Source organism: Furipterus horrens, unplaced genomic scaffold (genome assembly GCF_987537825.1).
Source record: "Furipterus horrens unplaced genomic scaffold, mFurHor1.1.pri manual_scaffold_3, whole genome shotgun sequence".
In the NCBI taxonomy this organism is placed as follows: domain Eukaryota; kingdom Metazoa; phylum Chordata; class Mammalia; order Chiroptera; family Furipteridae; genus Furipterus; species Furipterus horrens.
In genome coordinates, this window is record NW_028327173.1 from 190,798,793 (window position 1) to 190,820,030 (window position 21,238).

The following is a 21,238-nucleotide window of genomic DNA, read 5'->3' on the forward strand; positions in this document are numbered from 1 at the left end:
AGTCCAAAACCAGTTGGACCCAAAGAGGACTACACCAAGACACATCATAATTAAATTGCCAAAGGTTAAAGATAAAGAGAGAATCTTGAAAGCAATGAGAGAAGAGTTACCTACAAAGGAGTTCCAATTAAGACTGTCAGCTGATTTCTCAAAAGAAACTGTAGGCAAGAAGGGGTTGGCAAGAAGTATTCAAAGTAATAAAAAGCAAGGACCTAAACCAAGATTACTCTATCCAGCAAAGCTATCATTTAGGATGGAAGGGCAGATAAAGTGCTTCCCAGACAAGGTAAAGCTAAAGGAGTCCATCATCACCAAGCTCTTATTATATGAAATGTTAAAGAGACTTATTTAAGAAAAAGAAGATCAAAATCATGAACATGAAAATGACAACAGCCCTGGCTGGTGTGGCTCAGTGGATTAAATGCCAGCCTGCAAACCAAAGGGCCGCCAATTTGATTCCCAGTTAGGGCACATGCCTGGGTTGCCAGCCAGGTCCTCAGCTGGGGACATGTGAGAGGCAACCACACGCTGGTGTTTCTCTCCCTCTCTTCCCCTCTCTAAAAATAAATCAATAAAATCTTTTTTAAAAATTGCAACAAACTAAGCAAACAACCAGAACAAAAACAGAATTATAGATATGGAGATCATCTGGAGGGTTAGCTGGGAGTTGGGAGGAGGTGATGGGGGGGTACAGGGATAAAAAAGCATAATTGGTAGGTACAAAATAGCCATTGGGATGTTAAGAATAATATAGGAAATGGAGAAGCCAAAGAACTTACATGCATGACCCATGGACATGAACTAAGAGGAGGGGGGACTGTTGGAAGTAAGGGATGTACCAGGCAGAGGGGGACACAGGGGGAAAAACTGGGACAAGTGTAATAGCATAATCAATAAGATATACTTAAAAAAAGGTCAATAAAATATAAATTAAATAAGGGTTTCATTATTTTATCAAGCCACACTATGTGTTCTCTAATGAATAATTCATGTCACTTAATGAGGAAAACATTGAAAAATGAATGTAAGATCCAACTGAACAAGTAATTTGAAGATGGAACTATAATCACAAGGCAGAATTTGAGTATGTGGGGGAAAATCCCTCCTTTATTTTGTACATCACTTCAAAACTCTCTAGGGCCTGATAATTCTCTAAATTCAAGAAATTCATTTAAAGCTTTTATCACAGTGTATGCCTTTTCTTTTTACTCCCCTTCAAGTAAGTGTGAGCACAAGGCTTGCTTGCTGGAGGAGTCCCACTGAATCCTACTTACCATTACAATATTCCAGCTCAATCAGCAGGGTGGTATCGTCCATGAAGTGATTGTAGTAGGCAATAATGTTGTCATGCTGCAGCAGTGCCAGAATAACAATCTCATTCAAGGCATCACGACGTTCCTTCTCTGACAGTCGGGTCAGATCAACTTCCTTCCACACAACCAATGAGTCATCCTACAACACAGCAACAGAGGTACAGTGCTTTCCTCTTGCTTGGCAGCGAATGAATCCCCACATGGATCTGTAACCCTAGAAAGAAAACTTCCTAGAGGGGTAGAGACTGACTGCTTTTATTTTTCCCTTTAAACAAAACAAGAACATACAGTTGAACACCATAATTCAGTGCAGGACATTAAGATGCTGTTACATTGCTGCTACACTTAATTTGCATGACATCCATTCCAGGTATAAATATGGGATAGAAGTATATCTCAAAGATTCTGTTGAGGGACTTTATGACAGACTATTTATTAGTCATGATGAGAACTGAACTAGGGCTAGAATACTGGAGAAACAGAGAACTGGAGAGTAGTTACCTACGGGTGACCATAGTTTCTTGCAAAATGGAAACCTTAAACTTGCTTCTAATTTTATAAATTTAGATTTCTCTGGTGATTTTTGCTTACCCTTTCTGAATAAGAATAAGTCATGACTAAGGGCTCTAAGTTCACTTAATTCATGCTTCCCATTTTGCAACTCTATCTCCTGTCAATTTTATGTTACATTTTTCTGTTCATGAAAACTCACCTGCAGCTCCCAATACCCACTCCTTTTTGTAGTATCTCTAATCCTTTCCTGACACTGCACCGCAGCCCAGGAACATCCCCGTCTAAATAACCCTCCTCTCCTTTAGAATGGCTCTGCTAGGCCTTAAAACTTTTTTTTGGAAGGTCCTGATGAACTTCCTGCTGTACATTTATTCAGCGCAACCACTCCCTTAATTTTCAGAGTTCATACACTGAAATTTTCTTTTCTTTTCTTTTCTTTCTATACACACACAACTTAAATGCTATTTGTTTACTAATTTGTCTTCCCATTGAAATATAAGCTTTTTGAGGGAAAGGGCTGCTTCTGATTAAACCTTTGTAAACTCACAGCTTTAATAAATATTTGGTGGCATGGATAATGTTTCAGTTTGGAATGTGATCAAATTTAACTTAAAACAACCTCAGTAGTTAAGTTCAACATGATAATGATGGAAAGGCATGTGCAAAGTGGTGTAAAAACTCTGTTCTAGTCAAAGATTTACTTCTAATTTCAGTGAGCAAATCACCTAAATGTACTCTTAGTATCTTTAACTATAAAATAGGAACACTAATGCTCATCTGCTTTTTCTCATATTGTGAGTACACATACGAAAACAGAACACTAACAGTAACTCTAACATCCTACATTAATGTGTCTTTAGGGTAAAAAAAGAACACTTAGGCCTGTCTCAGCTGGTTAGAGCATCCCCCCCCCCCAAATACACCAAGGATGTGGGTTTGACCCCCCAGTCAGGGCACATATAAGAATCAACCAATGAATGTATACAGAAGTGGAGCAACAGATCAGTGTCTTTCTCTCTTCCTTTCTCTATTAAAATCAATTTTTTAAAATTAAATTATAAAAAATGAACAAAGATATTCCCTTACAAGCACCTCTCTCCTTCTCTTTCAGCCTGAAAACTATGTTAGCTTGGAACACACAATTCCAGATGGATCACTGATGGATGAATCACCTTAACCTTTAAGGCTTTAGTGATAAAGATCAGTTTATGTTTAGTTTTTGGAAGTAGAGTCACCACTACAGGCTTTTAGATTTGCATACATTGTGAACTTAGGCATCAGAGATCCATGAATCTCTTCAAAGAATACTGTATGTGTGTATGCAAATGTAATGAGGCATTTATGTTTACATTAGATTCTCGAAGTTCTTGTGCCTCCCCCCACCCCAAATTAAGAATTAATGGCTTAGGCCCTGGCAGGTGTGGCTCAGTTGGTTAGAGCACAGATGCCTAAACTGAAAGGTCACAGGTTGCTTCCTGCTGGTGGCACACACCTAGGTTATGGGTTCAGTCCCCCACCGGGTGCGTGTGGGAGGTGGCCCCTGGGTGTTGATGTTTCTCTCCCTCTCTTTCTGCCCCCCTCCCCCCTCTCTTTAAAATCAATAAGCATGGCCTTGGGTTAAAAAAAAAAAAAAGGCTTAGGATATACCAAAAATGTATTCCCCAGACATAAATGCTGCTAAACACTGATGATGAAACCAACACATGACGATCGCTCCATTATCTTCAAGAAAAATCTCCAACTGAGTGTTCACATCTAAACTTAAAGACAATGGCAAAAAATCAGAGCTGCCACTGCCCTGGGAATTTTGAAGCTAGGCCGGTCCTCCCACCAACCTTGGGGAGTTATATGGTGCGAAAGGAAGTAAGCGCTGACAACACCTCACATTCATATGCCACTTTATACTTTGCAAAGCACTTTTACTTGATTCTTAAAATAACCTTTAAAACAAAGATTACACTAAAGGTAGGAATTACTAATCCCATCTGGTAGATGGGGAAACTAAGGCTAAAAGAAGGTTCAATGGCTTGCTCCGTTCCCCAAGTTAAAAAACAAACAAATGACCAGTTAGTAAAACCACTTAGCTAACGAATCCTAGTGTGGGTGACTTGGAAGAGGGGTGGAGTGGACCCTGACACGTACACCCCGCGGGCGCCCAAGCACGCAGTGAGGACCCTGCGCAAGACCCGGGGAAAGCGGGGCCGCGGAGGGGCTGGGGCGACGGGGGCCAGAAGCCACTACCTCGGTGCGGCGGTACAGCGTGGCCTCCCCGAAGGCTCCGCGGCCCAGGACGCGAATGGGGATGTAGTGCAGCTCCTCCTGCTCCGGTGCGCCGCCACCGGCTCGTGGCCCGGGACTGGCGCTGGGCCCCGGGCCCGAGTCTCCGCCACCCCCGGACTCACTCCCAAAGTCTGAAATGATGGAATCGCAGTGTCGCTCGTACTCGCCCAGCACCGACATGGCGGCGGCCGCCGGACCAGTCTGCGTGTCACCAGTGGCGCTCGCCGTGCTGCACTTCTGTAGCTTCAGAAACCAGCCAGTGTTTCCGTCGGCCCCGCAACCCCGCGACGTTCCCCGGTGGCTCCTTCCCCCTGACCCGGAAGCACTTGCGAGTGCTTCCGGCCCAGCGGGGTTTCCTGCGTCTTAGCTGCCCACTGGTTCTAGACCCCCTGGTCACGGTTTGCCTCCCTCTTGGTTGGCGGGTTTAGTAAGGCCTCGCGGGGGTGTGAGAGCACATGGTAGGGACCGCGTGGAACCGAAGGGCTCCCGGAGGAGTAAGGGCATCACTTCCCTGATCCCTGGCCAGGTCCCAAGGCAGTTTTGAAGTCTGGAGTTTGTCCAGTCTCATTTTGGCGTCAGGCTTATCTCAGGGGCAGAGATTGGGGAAGCAGTCCTTCCCAACGTTGCACAGAGCTTGTTGTTTAGAGATATTGCGGTTAAGTGGAAATATTTGTCTTCTGTCATCTCAAGACTTAGTGGGCCCAGTTATTTCTCCCAGGACCACCTACGTCCCTACCGCTTACACCCAACTACAAAAAAAATTTAAGCCAATTCTGACACTTGTTCTCATATTTCGCATTTTTGTGGCTTTCCAAATCTTTGACGGTCTGATCCCATGCAATATTCTTTCTGAGACAGGTGCCACTATATTTGGGGGTGGGAATCTGCAATAACATTCTCCTGGCCTTACGCCACTGAGAGAATTGCAATACCATGGAAAACCCGTGTTCCATGAGGTATGTGGCCTTGGGCAACTTCCCGTCTCCAAACTTGTTTTTTAATCTGTGAAACTGGGAATGTGATCTACTTCAGAGATAACCAACACTCGTAGAGTGTTGTGTTCTTAGCACCATTCTAAGGGTTTTCCTTTGTTATCCCCCTTAATCCTATTATTCCCATGCTACAGAAGGAACTGAACTACAGAGAGGTTAAGTAACCTGCCCAGTGTTACACAGCTACTAAGGGGAGCCCCCTTTTCAGGCCCTCTTTGCTACAGTTGGCTGGACCCCATAAAGCATGACTGACCCTAATTGTTTTATGAGCCTTTAATGGAAGTGCCCTGAAGGCGCAGAGTGTAGGAAACAGGACATACCAGACCACAACGACGCCACCGGACCTTGTACCTAGGACCCCACACCTAAAGATAACATCGAAACAAGTTGCAGCCTAACTGAAACATCCTGCTCTTCAACCACCCCATTACCCAATAAAAGCACAAAGCCCTAACCCGTCAGGGCTGGTGCATTTCTCCACACCTAGCCCTTTCCCTTTCTTTGGCAAGTAAAAAAAAAAAAAAAGTTCCTTTCTACGCTTTCTCCACTTTGTGAATTCTTTCACCGACCACCCTAACAGGAGCCAAATACAGCAGTTTGGCTCCAGATCTCTTTTCATAGAGCAGTATGTGTTGAGGCTAAGCAAAGATCACGTGACTGGAGGTGAGGGTGCATGTGCGATAAAAGGAAACATGGCCTCAAATATAGTTTTACAGAGTTTGGCTTTTCCTGTGGGCAATGGATAATTATTGGAGATTTTTAAGCAGGGAGTACTGTATATGATTCGTAGGCAGCCGTCCGTCTGGAGAGACGATGGTGTGGCTTCTTAAGAGTCTATCTGCACTGCCGAGAATGGCTGTGCAGTCCAACTCGGGAGTGACACAGCATCTGTCTCCTCCCGTGTTGAATCGACATCTTGCGATGACGCTGGAGTGTCCTCTCCAGTGAAGCTGAAGCTACAGAGCCTGGGCAGGGTGATATGGAGGGTCTGCTGTTGCCCATGCAGCAGACCCCCCCTCTCTTCGCAGCTGAAGGGTCCAAGGGAAAGACGGAGTCAATACAGCTTGGCTTCAGGTGCGCCGCAGGAGTTGCCGGTGTTGACTACAACGTCAAACCGCCTTAGGGACTCCGGCTCCGGATTTTCTGTCGGGGTTTACTCCCTTAGCCTTTCCCCTTAAGAGGTATGCCGCAAGGCAGCGGAGGTTTTTTGGAGTCAGAGTTTTCCTTCTCTGATGTGCCCTGACTGGAAGATCGAACCAGCGACACTTAGCTCGCAGGCCGACGCTCAATCCACTGAGCCAAACCAGCCAGGGTGTATATGATTAGTGTGATTGTTATGTCCCTATCTGCTAGTTAAGTCCCAATTTACACCTCTCCCCCCTCAGAATAGAGCCTTCTTTTGCTCAAGTGCGCAGCTCACACAATAAACAATGTGACCTTACATAAGATCAGATATTTTTTAAAAAAATCTGATGACAATGTGGAAGACAAAGACTGGAGGCAGGGAGACGAGTTAAGAGGCAACTTGTATGCTAAGAAAAGAAGAGTCACTAAAGTACTATCAGTGTGAGTGGAGAGAAGGTCCAGATTGAAGAAATCCAGCCAAAGAAAACTTAAAACTCTGAGATCAGTTAGGATACAGTTAGTTAGGTAAATGTGAGTCCAGGAGACACTTCCAGGTTTTTAACTAGGTGGATAGTGATAGCAAATTAGAGGAAGAGAATTTGTAGAATGGGGTGAGGGGTGTGAGAGCTAACTAATGCTTTCACATTCGTCTGACCTGTTTACAGTTCATCAGCATTCCTTTCAAAGTATCCTACACTTTGCATAACATCAGGCCTGAATGGGAGAGTTAAAGGTCTTCTGTCCCCTTTGACTCACATCCATTATTTCTATTAGTGTACCAGCCTTGATAATGGTGGTCTGCTTGCCTACACAGTGCTTTTACAATGCTTTACCTTTTTCACATCCAATCCAAAGTAACATAGCCCTGCCACCAGACTACATCACTCTGTATTTTCTTCACAATGCTTATCCATAAAATATTGCCTTACTATGTTTACTTTATTGGCTGTCTCCATTTATTAGAAGCTCCATGAGAGGATTTTGTGCTCTTGTTCACAGCTATATGTATCATCAGCACCTCAAATAGACTTAAAAATGATTTGTTGAGTATCATGTAGTTATCTTGTATGTATATAACTTTTAAGACCTAAATGCAAGACTGATAACCCATTATTTTGTTGGTTTCATTCCAGAGTTCTACACTGTATAGATATTTTTGAGTTTTCAATTTACTCCTTCAATAAACACTGAGTATCAACTTCTGCCAGATGCTGGCTTACAAGAGGAAAACGAAGTAAGCATGGTTCCTACTCTCATAGAGCTCACAGTCCACATAACAGATAATGAGGTAATTATAAAGATAATTGTATATGTTATAGTGTTATTATAAAGAAAGAACAGCCTTCTACAAAGGTATTTAGGAAGGGCATCTTCCCAAGAGAAACTTGCTGGATAAGTGAAGGTTTCCTGGAGGAATATCCAAAATGTTAAATCAGTAATGGCTAAAAAAAGTAGAAAGATCATTCCAGATAGAGGCCATTCCACTACCTCCTCCTATTAATTAGAAGGCACTTTGAGGACAGACACTGCTTCTTATTTACTGGGTCTACTCCAGAGTTTTAACTCAACACATTAAACAGAATGGACAGTCAATAAATGTTAATTCTTGAGTTAAGAGAAAAAACAATTACTTAAAATTATTAGTGTTGACTTTAATTCAGAGAAATTGAACAGGTTTCAAAGCTTAAAGATTAATTTTTCTGGCACCTTTGCAATGAAGAACTAGATAGATTCTATAACTTGGTTATCCTGATAGTGTGAATTGTTCTATTTAAATGCATTGATATAAGCTTAACAAATGTCCCGTTCCATCTTAGACAATATAGAACAGAAACACTGATACTGAGTTCTTTATAATGGATATAAATAAAACTAAGTATCTGGCCTTTGAATATTTATAAGTCCAGAAATACTCAATATTCCAAAGGTGTAACTGATTTTAAAATGCCTTTGGTCAAAAAAGAGTGTATTTCCATGTTCTATTTTAACAAGTGAATAGTAAGGATGTTATACAGCAAAAGTTCCCACTTATGAATGGCAGATCCCCAGGGGTTACAGTTACTGTAAAGATTAAAGGATCTACCGAAGTACCCAGCAAAATCTATACTTTCATGGTCTGATATGGAAATCACTAGCTACATGCAGCTATTGAACACATAAGTTATGGCTAGTCTGAAAGATGTGCTGTAGCTGTAAAATGTATACTGGATTTCAAAGACTTTATATGAAAAAAAAATCTCATTTATTTTTACACTGACTACAAATTTTGGATATATTAAACTAAAAATTAAAATTAATTTTATTTTTTAACGGGGTACTACAAATTTAAAATTATACATGGGGCTCATATTATATGGGACACCACTGGAACAGACTAATTTGCAAAATGTACTACCATTTAACAAGTATATGATACTGCAGAAACTCTAAGTTTTGCTGTACTTATCAATATTACTTATGTTCTCTAAAAGTAAAACTTGAGAAATAGGACATTTTCGATGTTAAAATATATTGAAATACTGGGAACCACGACTTTATATAAATTCACTGATAAATTACCTGTCTTTCTGGGGACTGGAGGTGGAGGGCAAAGAAAGCTCTTCAGGTTGCTCTTGGAAAGCAGCTTTATGAAAAATGTTCAGCTACAAATAAAAGGAAAGGAGAGAATGGCCTTTACTTGCTGGGGTGACATTTTGCATAAGTGTGATGGGCCAAAAAAGCAAGTCCTGAGGGGTTCTGTATTGGGAGGGGTATTTTAAGAAAGGAGGACAAGGGAGAAGATACTCTGTAGGAATAATTCCAATAGCCGTTTCCAAGAAAGGTTACAGAATGCCTGGCTTACAGAACCCTATTTGGTCTTACTAAAGATGCATAATTATTTTTATATACACTTATAATTTATTTATTTTACATATAAAATATAATAAACTTTGCTAGCTCACATAAATTTTATCTATCTGGACAATTATTGGCAATCATATTTTTTCTTTACTTCATCACATGTAATTTGCCATATGTTAAAACTGAGGAATATGAAGGAATTACTGCCAATCCAAAGAGATACTCAAGAATAACAAAGATACACCTAAAATGGTTTCTGCGAGCCTTTATTTGAGAAAAATTTACACAAAAATCCCCATCTAACATAAGTAAATCTGTATAAATCCCACATACCTCCTTCCATTAAACAAGCAGAAAAATGGCTTATGACAGGGGTTTATGACAATGGTATAACAAAGCTTACTTAAACGGCATCATTCTCATCCATATTATATAGATTGTGTTGAATAATAGGCTCAAAAACAGAGGAAACTAGATAACACCTTCATTTTTAAAGCTGATTTGCTCTTGCACTAGCCTTTTATCAAAGATAAATAAATTTACTTTTTAGATAACATCAAGGTGTCATTTCAATGAACTTTAAACCAAAAGCACAAATGTCTGAGTTGGTAGTTTTGGCATGAATAAAAAGGATATGAAAGAATTTTAGTTTCATAAAGTCACATTTGGGAACAAAATTATCAGCAAAATAAAATACTCTTCTATTTTCTTCTTTGACATTTTGTCAGAACAGAGTATTATAACCAACTGAGTAGCTTTCATTGTTTCAAAAAAGGGGAAAGGCACCAGTCAGAAATATGAGATTATCTTATGGGTCAGAATTATGAGAGTATCTTATTAGGCTAATGGTACAAAATTTCACCTTTAAACATCTAAGGATTGATCTTAACCCACAAATTTGGTCATTCTCTTCCCTACTTCGATGCATCTTCTGTCATTTAGTATAGGTAATAACACAGATCTTCTCAACATCTGCTGCCTTTATGGCCAGGCTTCAGCTGCCAGGTTCTCAGTAGTACCTTTCAATTTTCAACAGCAGATGGCAATGTTGCACAAATTAATGAAAGAACCACTTTTATGCCACACCAGAGAAATTCATACAGGAGTCAAAAGAAGGGAGGAAAAAAGGCTTTTGGGTTCACAATAGCTGGAACATTAACAGAACAGCCTGAGAATTTGATGACATAACTCACTCTCTCGTCCACCTTTGTACTTCATCCAGGTCATCACAATGGGGTTCTCTTGTTAATTCCAATATGCTGCTTAACTGCAAGCTGCATGGCCCTAAGTCCTGCAATTCTTGATGCTGCAATTACACAAGCCCTGTGACAGTCAGGAGGGTTAAAAAAGATATTACAGAATGGACACACTCCTGTCTCCCTTCCTGGGAGAAGTGGGTAAAATTTCACATGATAGTATCTTTCATAATTGTATACAAACATGGTTCATTTGTATCCACATTCTCTTATTTATATTAGCATTAGCTTTTAGGCACCTCGTATTCTTATAGCGACTCTTGCCTTTGCTTTCATAACATATATTCTCAAGTATTTACTCTAGTCATGATGATCCTCCCAGTGTGTGTGTGTGTGTGTGTGTGTGTGTGTGTGTGTGTGTGTTTATACCTCATATGTCTCAGGGGGACACATAAGGACAGGAATTAAGTCCATGACTGACCATGTAAAAAATACTTGGTAAATTTTACTGATTTTTTTCCCCTTGGTAAATGTTAAGTTAAAAATTCAAGCAACCACATATCTGACAAAGGACTTGTATCTAGGATATATATGGAACTCTCAAAACTCATTAGTATGAAGAATAATCTAATTAAGAAAATGGGCAAAGGACATTAGCAGATATTTCACAGAGAAAGATATAAAAATGGCAAATAAGCTCATGAAAAGATGTTCAACATTATTATCCTTCAGGAAAATGCAATTAAAAGTCATAATGAAGTCTCATTACGTACATCAGAATGACTGAAATTAAAAATAACAACAGCAAATACCAGAAAGGACACAGAGAAACCTGACTGGTCATACTGTGCTGGTGGGAACATAAATAAAATGGCACACTTACTCTGGAAAGAGCAGGGCAGTTTCTTAAAAAAATTAACATGAGCCCACCAAACAACCCAGCAATTGCCCTGTTTAGTATTTATCCTTGCAAAATGAAAATTTATGTTCACATAAAAACCGGTACATGAATATTCACAGAAGCTTTTTTAGTAATGGCCAAAACCTAAAAAACACTCAATATCCTTCAACAGGTGAATGATTAAACGAACTGTGGTACATCCACACCATGAAATACCACTAAGCAATAAAAAGGAACAAACTAGTAATACATGCAACAACTTGGATGGACTTCAAGGGAATTATGTTAAGTGGAAAAAGTTAATCTCAAAAAGTTACATACTATATGATTCCATGTATATGACATTCTTGAAATGACAAAATCAGAGAGGTGAAGAATAGATTAGTGGTTGCCAGAGGTTGGGACTTGGGGACAAGGAAGGGAGGTAACTGTGGCTCTAAAAGGATAGCACAAGGGATCTGTGTGATGGAACTGTTTTGCATTTTGTGGTGGTTACATGAATCTACACATGTAATAAAACTGCACAGAACTAAGTACACGTAAATACACGGAAAAAATTCAAGCAGTTGTGCACAAATATTTTAATTCTCTAAAATGAAATTTTCTTTAAGAGTTATCTGTAGTTCATAGCTCATTTCTATGAGGTGTCACATCCATCACCCTTTTAAGAGACACAAAATTGTGAAAGGATATCACCAGAAGCTACCTAAACACTTCAGCTAAGGGTTAAGGTAAAGTTAGTTCTGTGTGTTTTAACATAGAAATCCAAAAGAGGACAATCAGAATGAAGCAAGTTCCACATGTTTGTTCAAATCTTAGTAAAGGAACTAGAATAGAAGCCCAAGCTGGTGAGTAAGGGGGAGAAGAAAAGAAAACATGGTTCAACCAGATCACATGAGGAAACCCAGTACAAAGGCTGGCTTTGGCATTATCTAGGTAACCCCTATATTTTTTGTCCTAGGTGACTCAAATAATAGTCCTATTGTTACAAAACCAGTCCAAATCCTATCAAGTTAAAAAGAAGTCCCTCAATGACTTGTTGGGTGTAAGTGGTAACCCATGTCCTCCCACACTGAGAGATCAGTTCTGGCAAGAAAGTTCCAACATGCCTTGATGGTGCTGTTGGTAGGCTGCCATAGGCCAGGCATGTCCCAGTGATGTTCTGCTGGCTCAGATACAAGGTGGGAGGAGAGCAGGCCTTATTACTCAATCAACTTCTTGGCCTTGAAAAAGCGACGAAGGTAGAAGACTTGCCAAGTGGCTAGTCCAATGAGGCAGAACATTGAAAAGATGCTGAAGTATAGAACCCGAGTGTTTGTTGACTCTAAAAAAACAAAACAAAACAAAAGTGTAAATGTAGTGAAGTGAGGCTCAGCAGGCTGAACAATGGCCAGGGAACAAAGGCAATTAATTAGCTTCACTCAGTCCCTAGGCCTAACAGTAGAATTTCTTCTTAAATATTTGTTGTTCTATATATAAATGCTAAAAATTACAAAGATTAGTACTATCATTTTGATACACAATAAGCTAACTGAGAATATGGTCAACTGTGTATCATAAAGAAATTTCTATTCCCTTGAAAAATCTAACAAAGTTTGTTTAGCAGCAACAATGAAATAAGCAATTAGCTTTCCTGACACCTCCGCACCCCCACCATCCTTGGCAAAACTAAGAAAAGGGACACCAGACTGTGAAACGTGGGGCCGGATTACTTTATGGTTCACTTGTTGAGAAATGAGAGCGGCCTCCCCCCTCACCGTTGGTGTCACGCATCTCCTCCTCTCGCTTCTTCATGTAGGCAAAATCATTAACGATAGATTCTGAGAGGTCTTCTAGGCGGCGTAGTTCCACCTCTAAAGGTTTGAGCTTCTCAACTTTTGCAATCTGGAAAAGAGAGGAATTATGAACACACTCCCTGGAAAAATTGCTCTGGTCAAGAACACAAGGCAACGAAGTCTTTTAAAAAGTGTCATCCAACTTAAAATCTCTTCTGTCATCATTCTAACATATTCTAACATTTTAAATTTAAGGCTTATTCCCTTCCTTACAAATGTTTGTGTTTCCATCTCAGACATTTTTACATTTTAATTTTGATTAAAACCTCCTTAGAAGTACTATAATGTAGTAGGCTATAAAGTAAGATAAACTATTTTCCCAAGATTCCTGACTTAAATAAAGAACTTCATTTTTCCACTCATGTCTACGAAATAAACAATATTATTAAGTATAGTAAGTGTGAGAGTCAAAACATGAGTCAGATGTGGTTTCAGAAGAAAAAACACCAAATTCCCAATAGGGAATGCACAGGAATGAGAGAGTCTGTATAACTATAGCATTAAGACAATTAACTCAGACTACAAAAGTCCAGATGAATCCTAGATCTGCTAAGAAACAGAAACAAAAAACTACACCGTATTTTTAGAATGACACTACTAGTTATCTAAAGAAATCTCCAGGGACTTCCAGGTGTGCTAAGAAATGAGGGATGTGAGGAAGTAATGAACTGCCATCCTTTCTCAACCTAGATATCTGTGAAACCCTCAAGATAGGACAAGAGCAAGGATTTTGTAATCTAATTGTTTTTCTTATCAATCTTAGATTATCATTTGCTTTAAAATGGGGATATACCACCAGAGCTATTCAGGCCCTATACCTCATATACCAGCTGCTCTTACATTTTTCTATATAGACTTGCTGAAAAACTTTTTCTACATTTGCTTCTTTACTCCTTCACCATGTTATATATAATAACTCCCTACTTAAAAAAATATTTTAAATTTAATCTTGTATTTTTTCCATTACCATTTATTCCCCTTATGCATCCCTCCTCCCTGCAATCACCACTGTTGTCCATGTACATGAGTCCTTATTCCTTTTTGCTCAGTCCCTCCATCCCCTAACCACCCCCTCCCCCACTAGATGTCATTTGCTCTCCATCTATGAGTCTGTCTCTGTTTTGCTTGTTAGTTCAGTTTGTTCATTAGATTCTACATGAGTGAAATCATATGGTATTTGTCTTTGACTGGTTAATTTCAGTTAACATAATGTTCTCCAGGTCCAACCATACTGTTTCAAAAGGTAAAATTTTCTTCTTTTTTAGGGCCAAGTAGTATTCCATTAGAGAAGGAAAACTCTGACTCCAAAAAACCTCCGCTGCCTTGCGGCATACCTCTTCAGGGGAAAGGCTAAGGGAGTAAACCCCGACAGAAAATCGGGAGCCGGAGTCCCTAAGGCGGTTTGACGTTGTAGTCAACACCGGCAACTCCTGCGGCGCACCTGAAGCCAAGCTGTATTGACTCCGTCTTTCCCTTGGACCCTTCAGCTGCGAAGAGAGGGGGGGTCTGCTGCATGGGCAACAGCAGACCCTCCATATCACCCTGCCCAGGCTCTGTAGCTTCAGCTTCACTGGAGAGGACACTCCAGCGTCATTACAAGATGTTGATTCAACACGGGAGGAGACAGATACCGTGTCACTCCCGAGTTGGACTGCACAGCCATTCTCGGCAGTGCAGATAGACTCTTAAGAAGCTACACCATCGTCTCTCGAGACGGACGGCTGCCGACGACGAGTATTCCATTGTGTGAGTGTCCCATAGTTGTTTTATCCACTCATCTACTGATGGACGCTTAGGCTGCTTTCATATTTTAGTAACTGTAAATAACATTGCAATGAACATAGGGGTGCTTATGTTCGTCTGAATTAGTGTTTTGGGTTCCTTTGGATACATTCCCAGAAGTGGGATCACTGGGTCAAAAGTCAGGTTTATTTATTTTTAGAGAGAGGGGAAGGGGGGGAGAAAGAGAGGGAGAGAAACATCTATGTGTGAGGGATACATTTATCAGTTGCCGCTCACACACCCCCAACTGGTGACCTGTCATGTGCCCTGACTGGGAATCGAACCAGTGACCTGTTGATTTGCGGGCCAGCATTCAATCCACTGAGTCACACCAGCCAGGGTCTTTTTTTTTTTTTTTTTTTTTTTGAGGTCTCTCCATACTGCTTTCCACAGTGGCTGCACCAGTATGCATCCCCACCAACAGAGCACTAGGGTTGCCTTTTCTCCACATCCTCACCAGCACTTGTTGTTTATTGATTTATTGATGACGGCCATTCTGACAGGTGTGAGATGGTTCTCACTGTAGTTTTATTGCATTTCTCTGATGATCAGTGACACTGAGCATTTTTTTCATGTCTATTGGCCATCTGTATGTCCTCTTTGGAGAAGTGTCTATTCAAGACCTTTGCCCATTTTTAAATTGTGTGTGTGTGTGTGTTTTGATAATCCCCTACTTTTCCTTTTCTCTTGCCCAATTCGCCTCCCTGTCCAATTTTTTTTCTGTTAAATATTAACAGCAGTTAACATGGAATGAATGGGAAGAGTTTAAGGGTGTTCTAATGCTCCCTTTGCTTATCTGTAATCTTCACTGAACTTGTAAAGAACAAAACTTATTAAAAATAAAAATAGAAAGTGCTGATAAGGATATAAATATTAAGTACCTTAACACTTAAGGTACTCAAAATGTAGTGATCCACCTAAGTTTTCTTTCATTGGATATACATTTTCTTATATTTATAAAATGTTTGCTAGAGTTAATGGTGTGACTGACAGCTGCAGAACAGAATTAGGCTAACTGGATATAATATTTAGCCAATGGTTGATGCATTGAGTTAACTCTCCCGGCTGAAATCCCAAACACCAAGTTTTGCCATTAATGTAGAATAGATGTCTGCTGACTGATTTCCTACAGAACTACAGAGGAAGGAAATAACTCAGGAAAAAGATACCAATCCAAGAGATATGTAATAAGCTGAATCTTAGTTTGTTTAACATTTTCTCTCCTGGTCTATACTTCCCTCTCCAAAGCTTCCTTAATGAGATAGTATAAAAGCAATGGCGACTTCTGGCCAAGATGGAGGCCTAGACTGACACGTTCTGTCTCCCTCCACAAATAAGAAGGACTACAACACCTGCAAAACCAGAAATAACCAGAAGTTCCAGAAAATAAAGCTACATGGAAGTCCAATGTATAAAGTTATAAACAAGTGGTGCTCATTTGGACGGGTAGGAGGGGCGAAGCTGGGGTGGAGAGATCAAGCTGTGCTGGTGACAGCAGCTGCAGCAATGGAGGCAGGACCGCGGTAAGCACAAACACCCATTTTTAGGGAGAGGCGAGAAGTGCCTGGGGAGCACCCCTGGTTGCAGACAACACCCATCAGCTTGTGATTACAACGCTGGAGAAGGCAGACCCTCATTGCCTTGGACTGTAAGGCCCAGAGGGCGTCGGGACCGAGGAGGAGGATCCAGGTCTCTCAACGGAGAGTGAACGGCAGGAATCCATCTTAGACCCCTGCCCCCATACAAAGCACCACAGTGTAGTGAGAAGGGTTGCCAGGCAGTGATGAGTGCACAGGGCTCTGCCCCCCCATAGCATAGAGTTGTAACAGCCCCGCCCAGAAAACAAAGGTAAACAAAAACTGTCAGGATGGCAGGGATCATGATAGAGATCCCAATCACGCAGCTGACCAGACAGCAAATATATGACTTATCGGACCAGCAGAGAGATAATCTTTCTGAGGCACAGTGCAGAGCTTTGGTTATAAGAATGCTCACAGACCTAAAAGCAGATCTTAAACAAGACGAGGAAGGAGTGAAGGCTAGTCCTGCTGAAACGACAAAAACACAAACGAAACTAGTGGTGAAGGAAAGAAAACCAGGGATCAAATCAACAAATCAGAACATAGGGAAGGAACAGTCAACCAGTGCAGAAAGAGGAAATGAAAAGTGAGGAAAATGAGGAGGCTCAGAAATCTCTGGGACAGCTATAAGCAGGCCAACATCTGAATCACAGAGTTGCCAGAAGGTGAAGAAGAAGAACTAGAAACTGAAAAATTATGTGAAAAAATAATGAAGCAGAACTTCCCTAACTTGGGGAAGGAAATAGACTTACAGGTCCAGGAAGCACAGAGAGTTCCAAAAAAACTGGACCCAGGGAGAACCACACCAAGACACATTATAATCAAAATGTCAAAATTTAAGGATAAAGACAGAATCTTAAAAGCAGCAAGAGAGAAGAAGATAATTATGTACAAATGGTGCCAATAAGACTATCAGCTAATTTCTCAAAGGAGACTCTGCAGGCAAGAAGGGACTGGCAAGAAATATTCAAAGTAATGAAAAGCAAAACCTACAACCACGATTACTCTATCCAGCGAAGCTGTCATTCAGAATAGAAGGGCAGAGAAAGTGCTTCCAAAGCACAAAGTAAGACTGAAGGAGTTCATCAGATCTAAACCACTGTTACGTGAGATGTTAAAGGGACTTGTTTAGGAGAAGGAGGATCAAATTGATGAACATTAAAATGAAAACTGTATCACAACAACCAACAACAGAAGCTAGGGAATCAAAAGAAAGGCAAACTAAGTAGGCAACAAGAGTGGCAAAAGAATTATAGGTATGGGGAGCATTTTGGGGGGAAGATCAGCAGGGAGGGGGAAGGGGAGAAAGGGAGGGAGATGGTGCAGGAATTAAGAAGCACAGTAGGAGGGAGTGGAGCAGACAGGTAGATGTTGAGAAGAACTATATGCACAACCAATGGGCATGGACTAAGTGGGGGGGACAAATGGAGCAGGGGGTCACTGGGTGGAGGAGAACAAAGGGAAAAGAAATTGGGACAACTGTAAAAGCATAATCAATAAAACATAAAATTAAAAAAACAAAAAAACTGCAATGGCATGATACTTCTTGAGAGAAAATGATTTAAGGTTCCCTAAACAGGAACTTGCAAAAGGAACTGGAAGTGAAACTATGGCTGTGCCTCTGTCAGTGAAAATAATACTATAAAAATTACTCTAGAGACTACTTCTAACCCTCTCCCCTACTTTTATTTTTTAATTGTTAAATGACAATAGCCAAAAAGCCTTAAACCTGAAAATGGATGATGAAATTAAAATAAATTTGGTACTGAGGTTGTTTTTGTAGTTTAGAGCCTAAAAAATTCTGTTCCCAATGCTGTTCCTTTCTGGTGTTTCATTTCTTTTTTAGTTGTATAAGCAACACATAAACATGTTCTCCTGCTACAGAATTTAAACTATTCAGAAGCTAATGGAACAAAAACAGAAAGCCCACCTTCATAGTTCCTCACTTCTCACACCCACACATTCCTTCTCAGAGGTAACATGGTTATGAACTTGGTGTATCTTTCCAGATCTTGTTAGAAGATACACGCTATTTATGCTTTTGTATGACTATAAATGTACAAAGAAAAATATTAAAACCTATTTGTAAATGGGATCATGGCTTGCTGTTTTTTTTTTTCCATTTAATAAGATCTTTCAAAAAATTTCAGTGCTTGCAGATTCACCCCTTCTTCACTGCTGCACAGTACTGCATATGGCATACAGACCACTGTCTACTTAATCATCCAATTCCCCAACCCCTTTTCTAGTACAGGTCCTGAGAAATACTCTATTCCTAACCAAACAGCCCGTTTCTTATCATCCAAGTTGATTTTGTTACCTCAATGAAATCCCTACTCAATCCTGTCCTTAATTAAGTAAATCATGAGTAGGATGAAGGTCTCTTGTCCTGAAAAACATCTCTGCCTAATAACTATTTTTATTCTTGATATTTATTTAAGATCTAGGAAACTGAATCACCAAGACATTAAAACAATATTGAAAACCAATTTGCTATTTCACCATCTAACATATGGATAATAAATGGTAAAAACCAACAATAATGAATATATTTCTATGCTTAATCTAAATCTAGGAATCAAAACAAATGTAAAGTTTTGTTTTTGTGTTTTTTACACTGAAAACAATAACAATCCTTTTCTGTGTGCTTACTATGTGCAAGGCACCAAGATAAACTACGATGTCTGCTCCTAAGAAGCTCACAGTCTGACGGAAAGACTCACATAAAAATCTATAACCATATATAAGGCATTATATATTAACTTTTACAACAAAGGCACACATTAAAAGTGAAATGAAAAGAAAGTAGCATGAAATTAATTACAGCTGAAAGGATAAAGAAAAGCTTAACAGGAAGTGGGGACTTGGGTCTCACAGGTTGTGTAGGATTTTGAAAGAGACGAGAGAGAAAGACATTTAAGGCGAAGGGGAACCTGCAAATCAAAACATAGAGGGAACTTCCGACCAAGCTGGAGGCCTAGACTGACACACTCTGTCTCCCTCCACAAATAAGAAGGACTACAACTACTGCAAAACCAGAAATAACCAGAAGTTCCAGAAAATAAAGCTACATGGAAGTCCAACATATGAAGTTATAAACAAGTGGTGCTCATTTGGACGGGTAGGAGGGGTGAAGCTGGGGCACAGAGGTCAAGCAGTGCTGGTGGCAGCAGCTGCAGTGGTGGCAGCGGGACCACAGTAAGCACAGACACCTGTATTTAAGGGGAGGTGAGAAGCACCTGGGGAGCACCCCTGGCTGCAGACCAGACCCGTCAGCTCGAAATTCCAACACCGAGAAAGGCAGACCCTCATTGCCTTGGACTGTGAGGCCCAGAGGGCATGGGGACAGAGGAGGAGGATCCCAGTCTCTCAGCAGAGAGTGAACAGCAGGAATCCATCTTGGACCCCCACCCCCACACAAAACACCACAGCGTGGTGAGAAAGGTCTCCTGGTTGTGACTAGTGCATAGGGCTCCGCCTCCTATAGCGTAGGAAGTGTGACAGCCCGCCCAGGAGGCAAAGGTAAACACAAAACTGTCAGGATGGCAGGGATCATGATAGAGATCCCAATCACGCAGCTGACCAGACAGCAAATATATGATTTATCAGACCAGCAGAGAGATAATCTTTCTGAGGCACAGTGCAGAGCTTTGGTTATAAGAATGCTCACAGACCTAAAAGCAGATCTTAAACAACACGGGGAAGGAATGAAGGCTAGTCCTGCTAAAATGAATGAAAACACATACGAAACTAGTGGTAAGGGAAAGAAAACCAGGGATCAAAACAACAAATTGGAACAGAGGGAAGGAACAAACAGTTGACCAGTGCAGAAAGAGGAAACGAAAAGTGAGGAAAATGAGGAGAGGCTCAGAAATCCCTGGAACAGCTATAAGCAGGCCAACATCTGAATCACAGGGTTGCCAGAAGGTAAAGAACTAGAAACTGAAAAATTATGTGAAAAAATAATGAAGCAGAACTTCCCTAACTTGGGGAAGGAAATAGACTTACAGGTCCAGGAAGCACAGAGAGTTCCAAAAAAACTGGACCCAGGGAGAACCACACCAAGACACATTATAATCAAAATGTCAAAATTTAAGATAAAGACAGAATCTTAAAAGCAGCAAGAGAGAAGAAGAGAATTACATACAAAGGGGTCCCAATAAGACTATCAGCTGATTTCTCAACGGAGACTCTGCAGGCAAGAAGGGACTGGCAAAAAATATTCAAAGTAATGATAAACAAAAACCTACGGCCACGATTACTCTATCCAGCAAAGCTGTCATTCAGAATAGAAGGGCAGAGAAAGTGTTTCCAGGACAAAGCAACACTGAAGGAGTTCATCACATCCAAACCACTGTCATATGAAATGTTAAAGGGACTTATTTAGAAGAAAGAAGATCAAAACAATGAACATTAAAATGAAAACTGTATCACAACAACCAACAACAGAAGCTAGGGAATCAAAAGAAAGGCAAACTAAGTAGGCAACAAGAGTGGGAAAAGAATTATAGGTATGGGGAACATTTTGGGGGGGAGATCAGCACAGAGGGGCAGGGGGAAAAGGGAAGGAGATGGTACAGGAATTAAGAAGCAAAGTAGGAGGGAATGGAGTAGACAGGAAGATGTTGAGAAGAACTATATGCACAACCAATGGGCATGGACTAAGGCAGAGGGACAACTGGAGGGAAGGGGGTCACTGGGTGGAGGAGAACAAAGGGAAAAGAAATTGGGACAACTGTAACAGCAAAATCAATAAAGCGTATTTAAAAAGAAATGGAGGGAGGAAACTGCAGGCTTTGTTTAGAAGACCATGAGTAGTCTAATTGTAAGTAGTCTGATGTGCATGTATTTGATGTGCATGCATGCACTCATGTGTGAAC

At 40.7% G+C, this 21,238-nt stretch overlaps 2 protein-coding genes across 2 annotated transcripts in view; both read right to left on the reverse strand.

The window, feature by feature from the left end:
• The window catches only part of NEK9 (NIMA related kinase 9), a 36,501-nt gene extending 32,097 nt beyond the window's left edge, over window positions 1–4,404 (reverse strand). Inside the window, exons 1-2 of the mRNA XM_090271182.1 lie at window positions 4,068–4,404; window positions 1,275–1,452 (exon numbers count right to left, since the gene is read on the reverse strand). Of these exons, the coding sequence (XP_090127308.1) occupies window positions 1,275–1,452; window positions 4,068–4,286 (397 nt within the window). The 5' untranslated portion in view covers window positions 4,287–4,404. The remainder of the gene's footprint in view (window positions 1–1,274; window positions 1,453–4,067) is intronic.
• Window positions 4,405–11,724: 7,320 nt separating this feature from the next.
• TMED10 (transmembrane p24 trafficking protein 10) overlaps window positions 11,725–21,238 on the reverse strand; it is a 46,152-nt gene continuing 36,638 nt past the window's right edge. The window contains exons 4-5 of the mRNA XM_090271183.1: window positions 12,919–13,045; window positions 11,725–12,485 (exon numbers count right to left, since the gene is read on the reverse strand). Of these exons, the coding sequence (XP_090127309.1) occupies window positions 12,364–12,485; window positions 12,919–13,045 (249 nt within the window). The 3' untranslated portion in view covers window positions 11,725–12,363. The remainder of the gene's footprint in view (window positions 12,486–12,918; window positions 13,046–21,238) is intronic.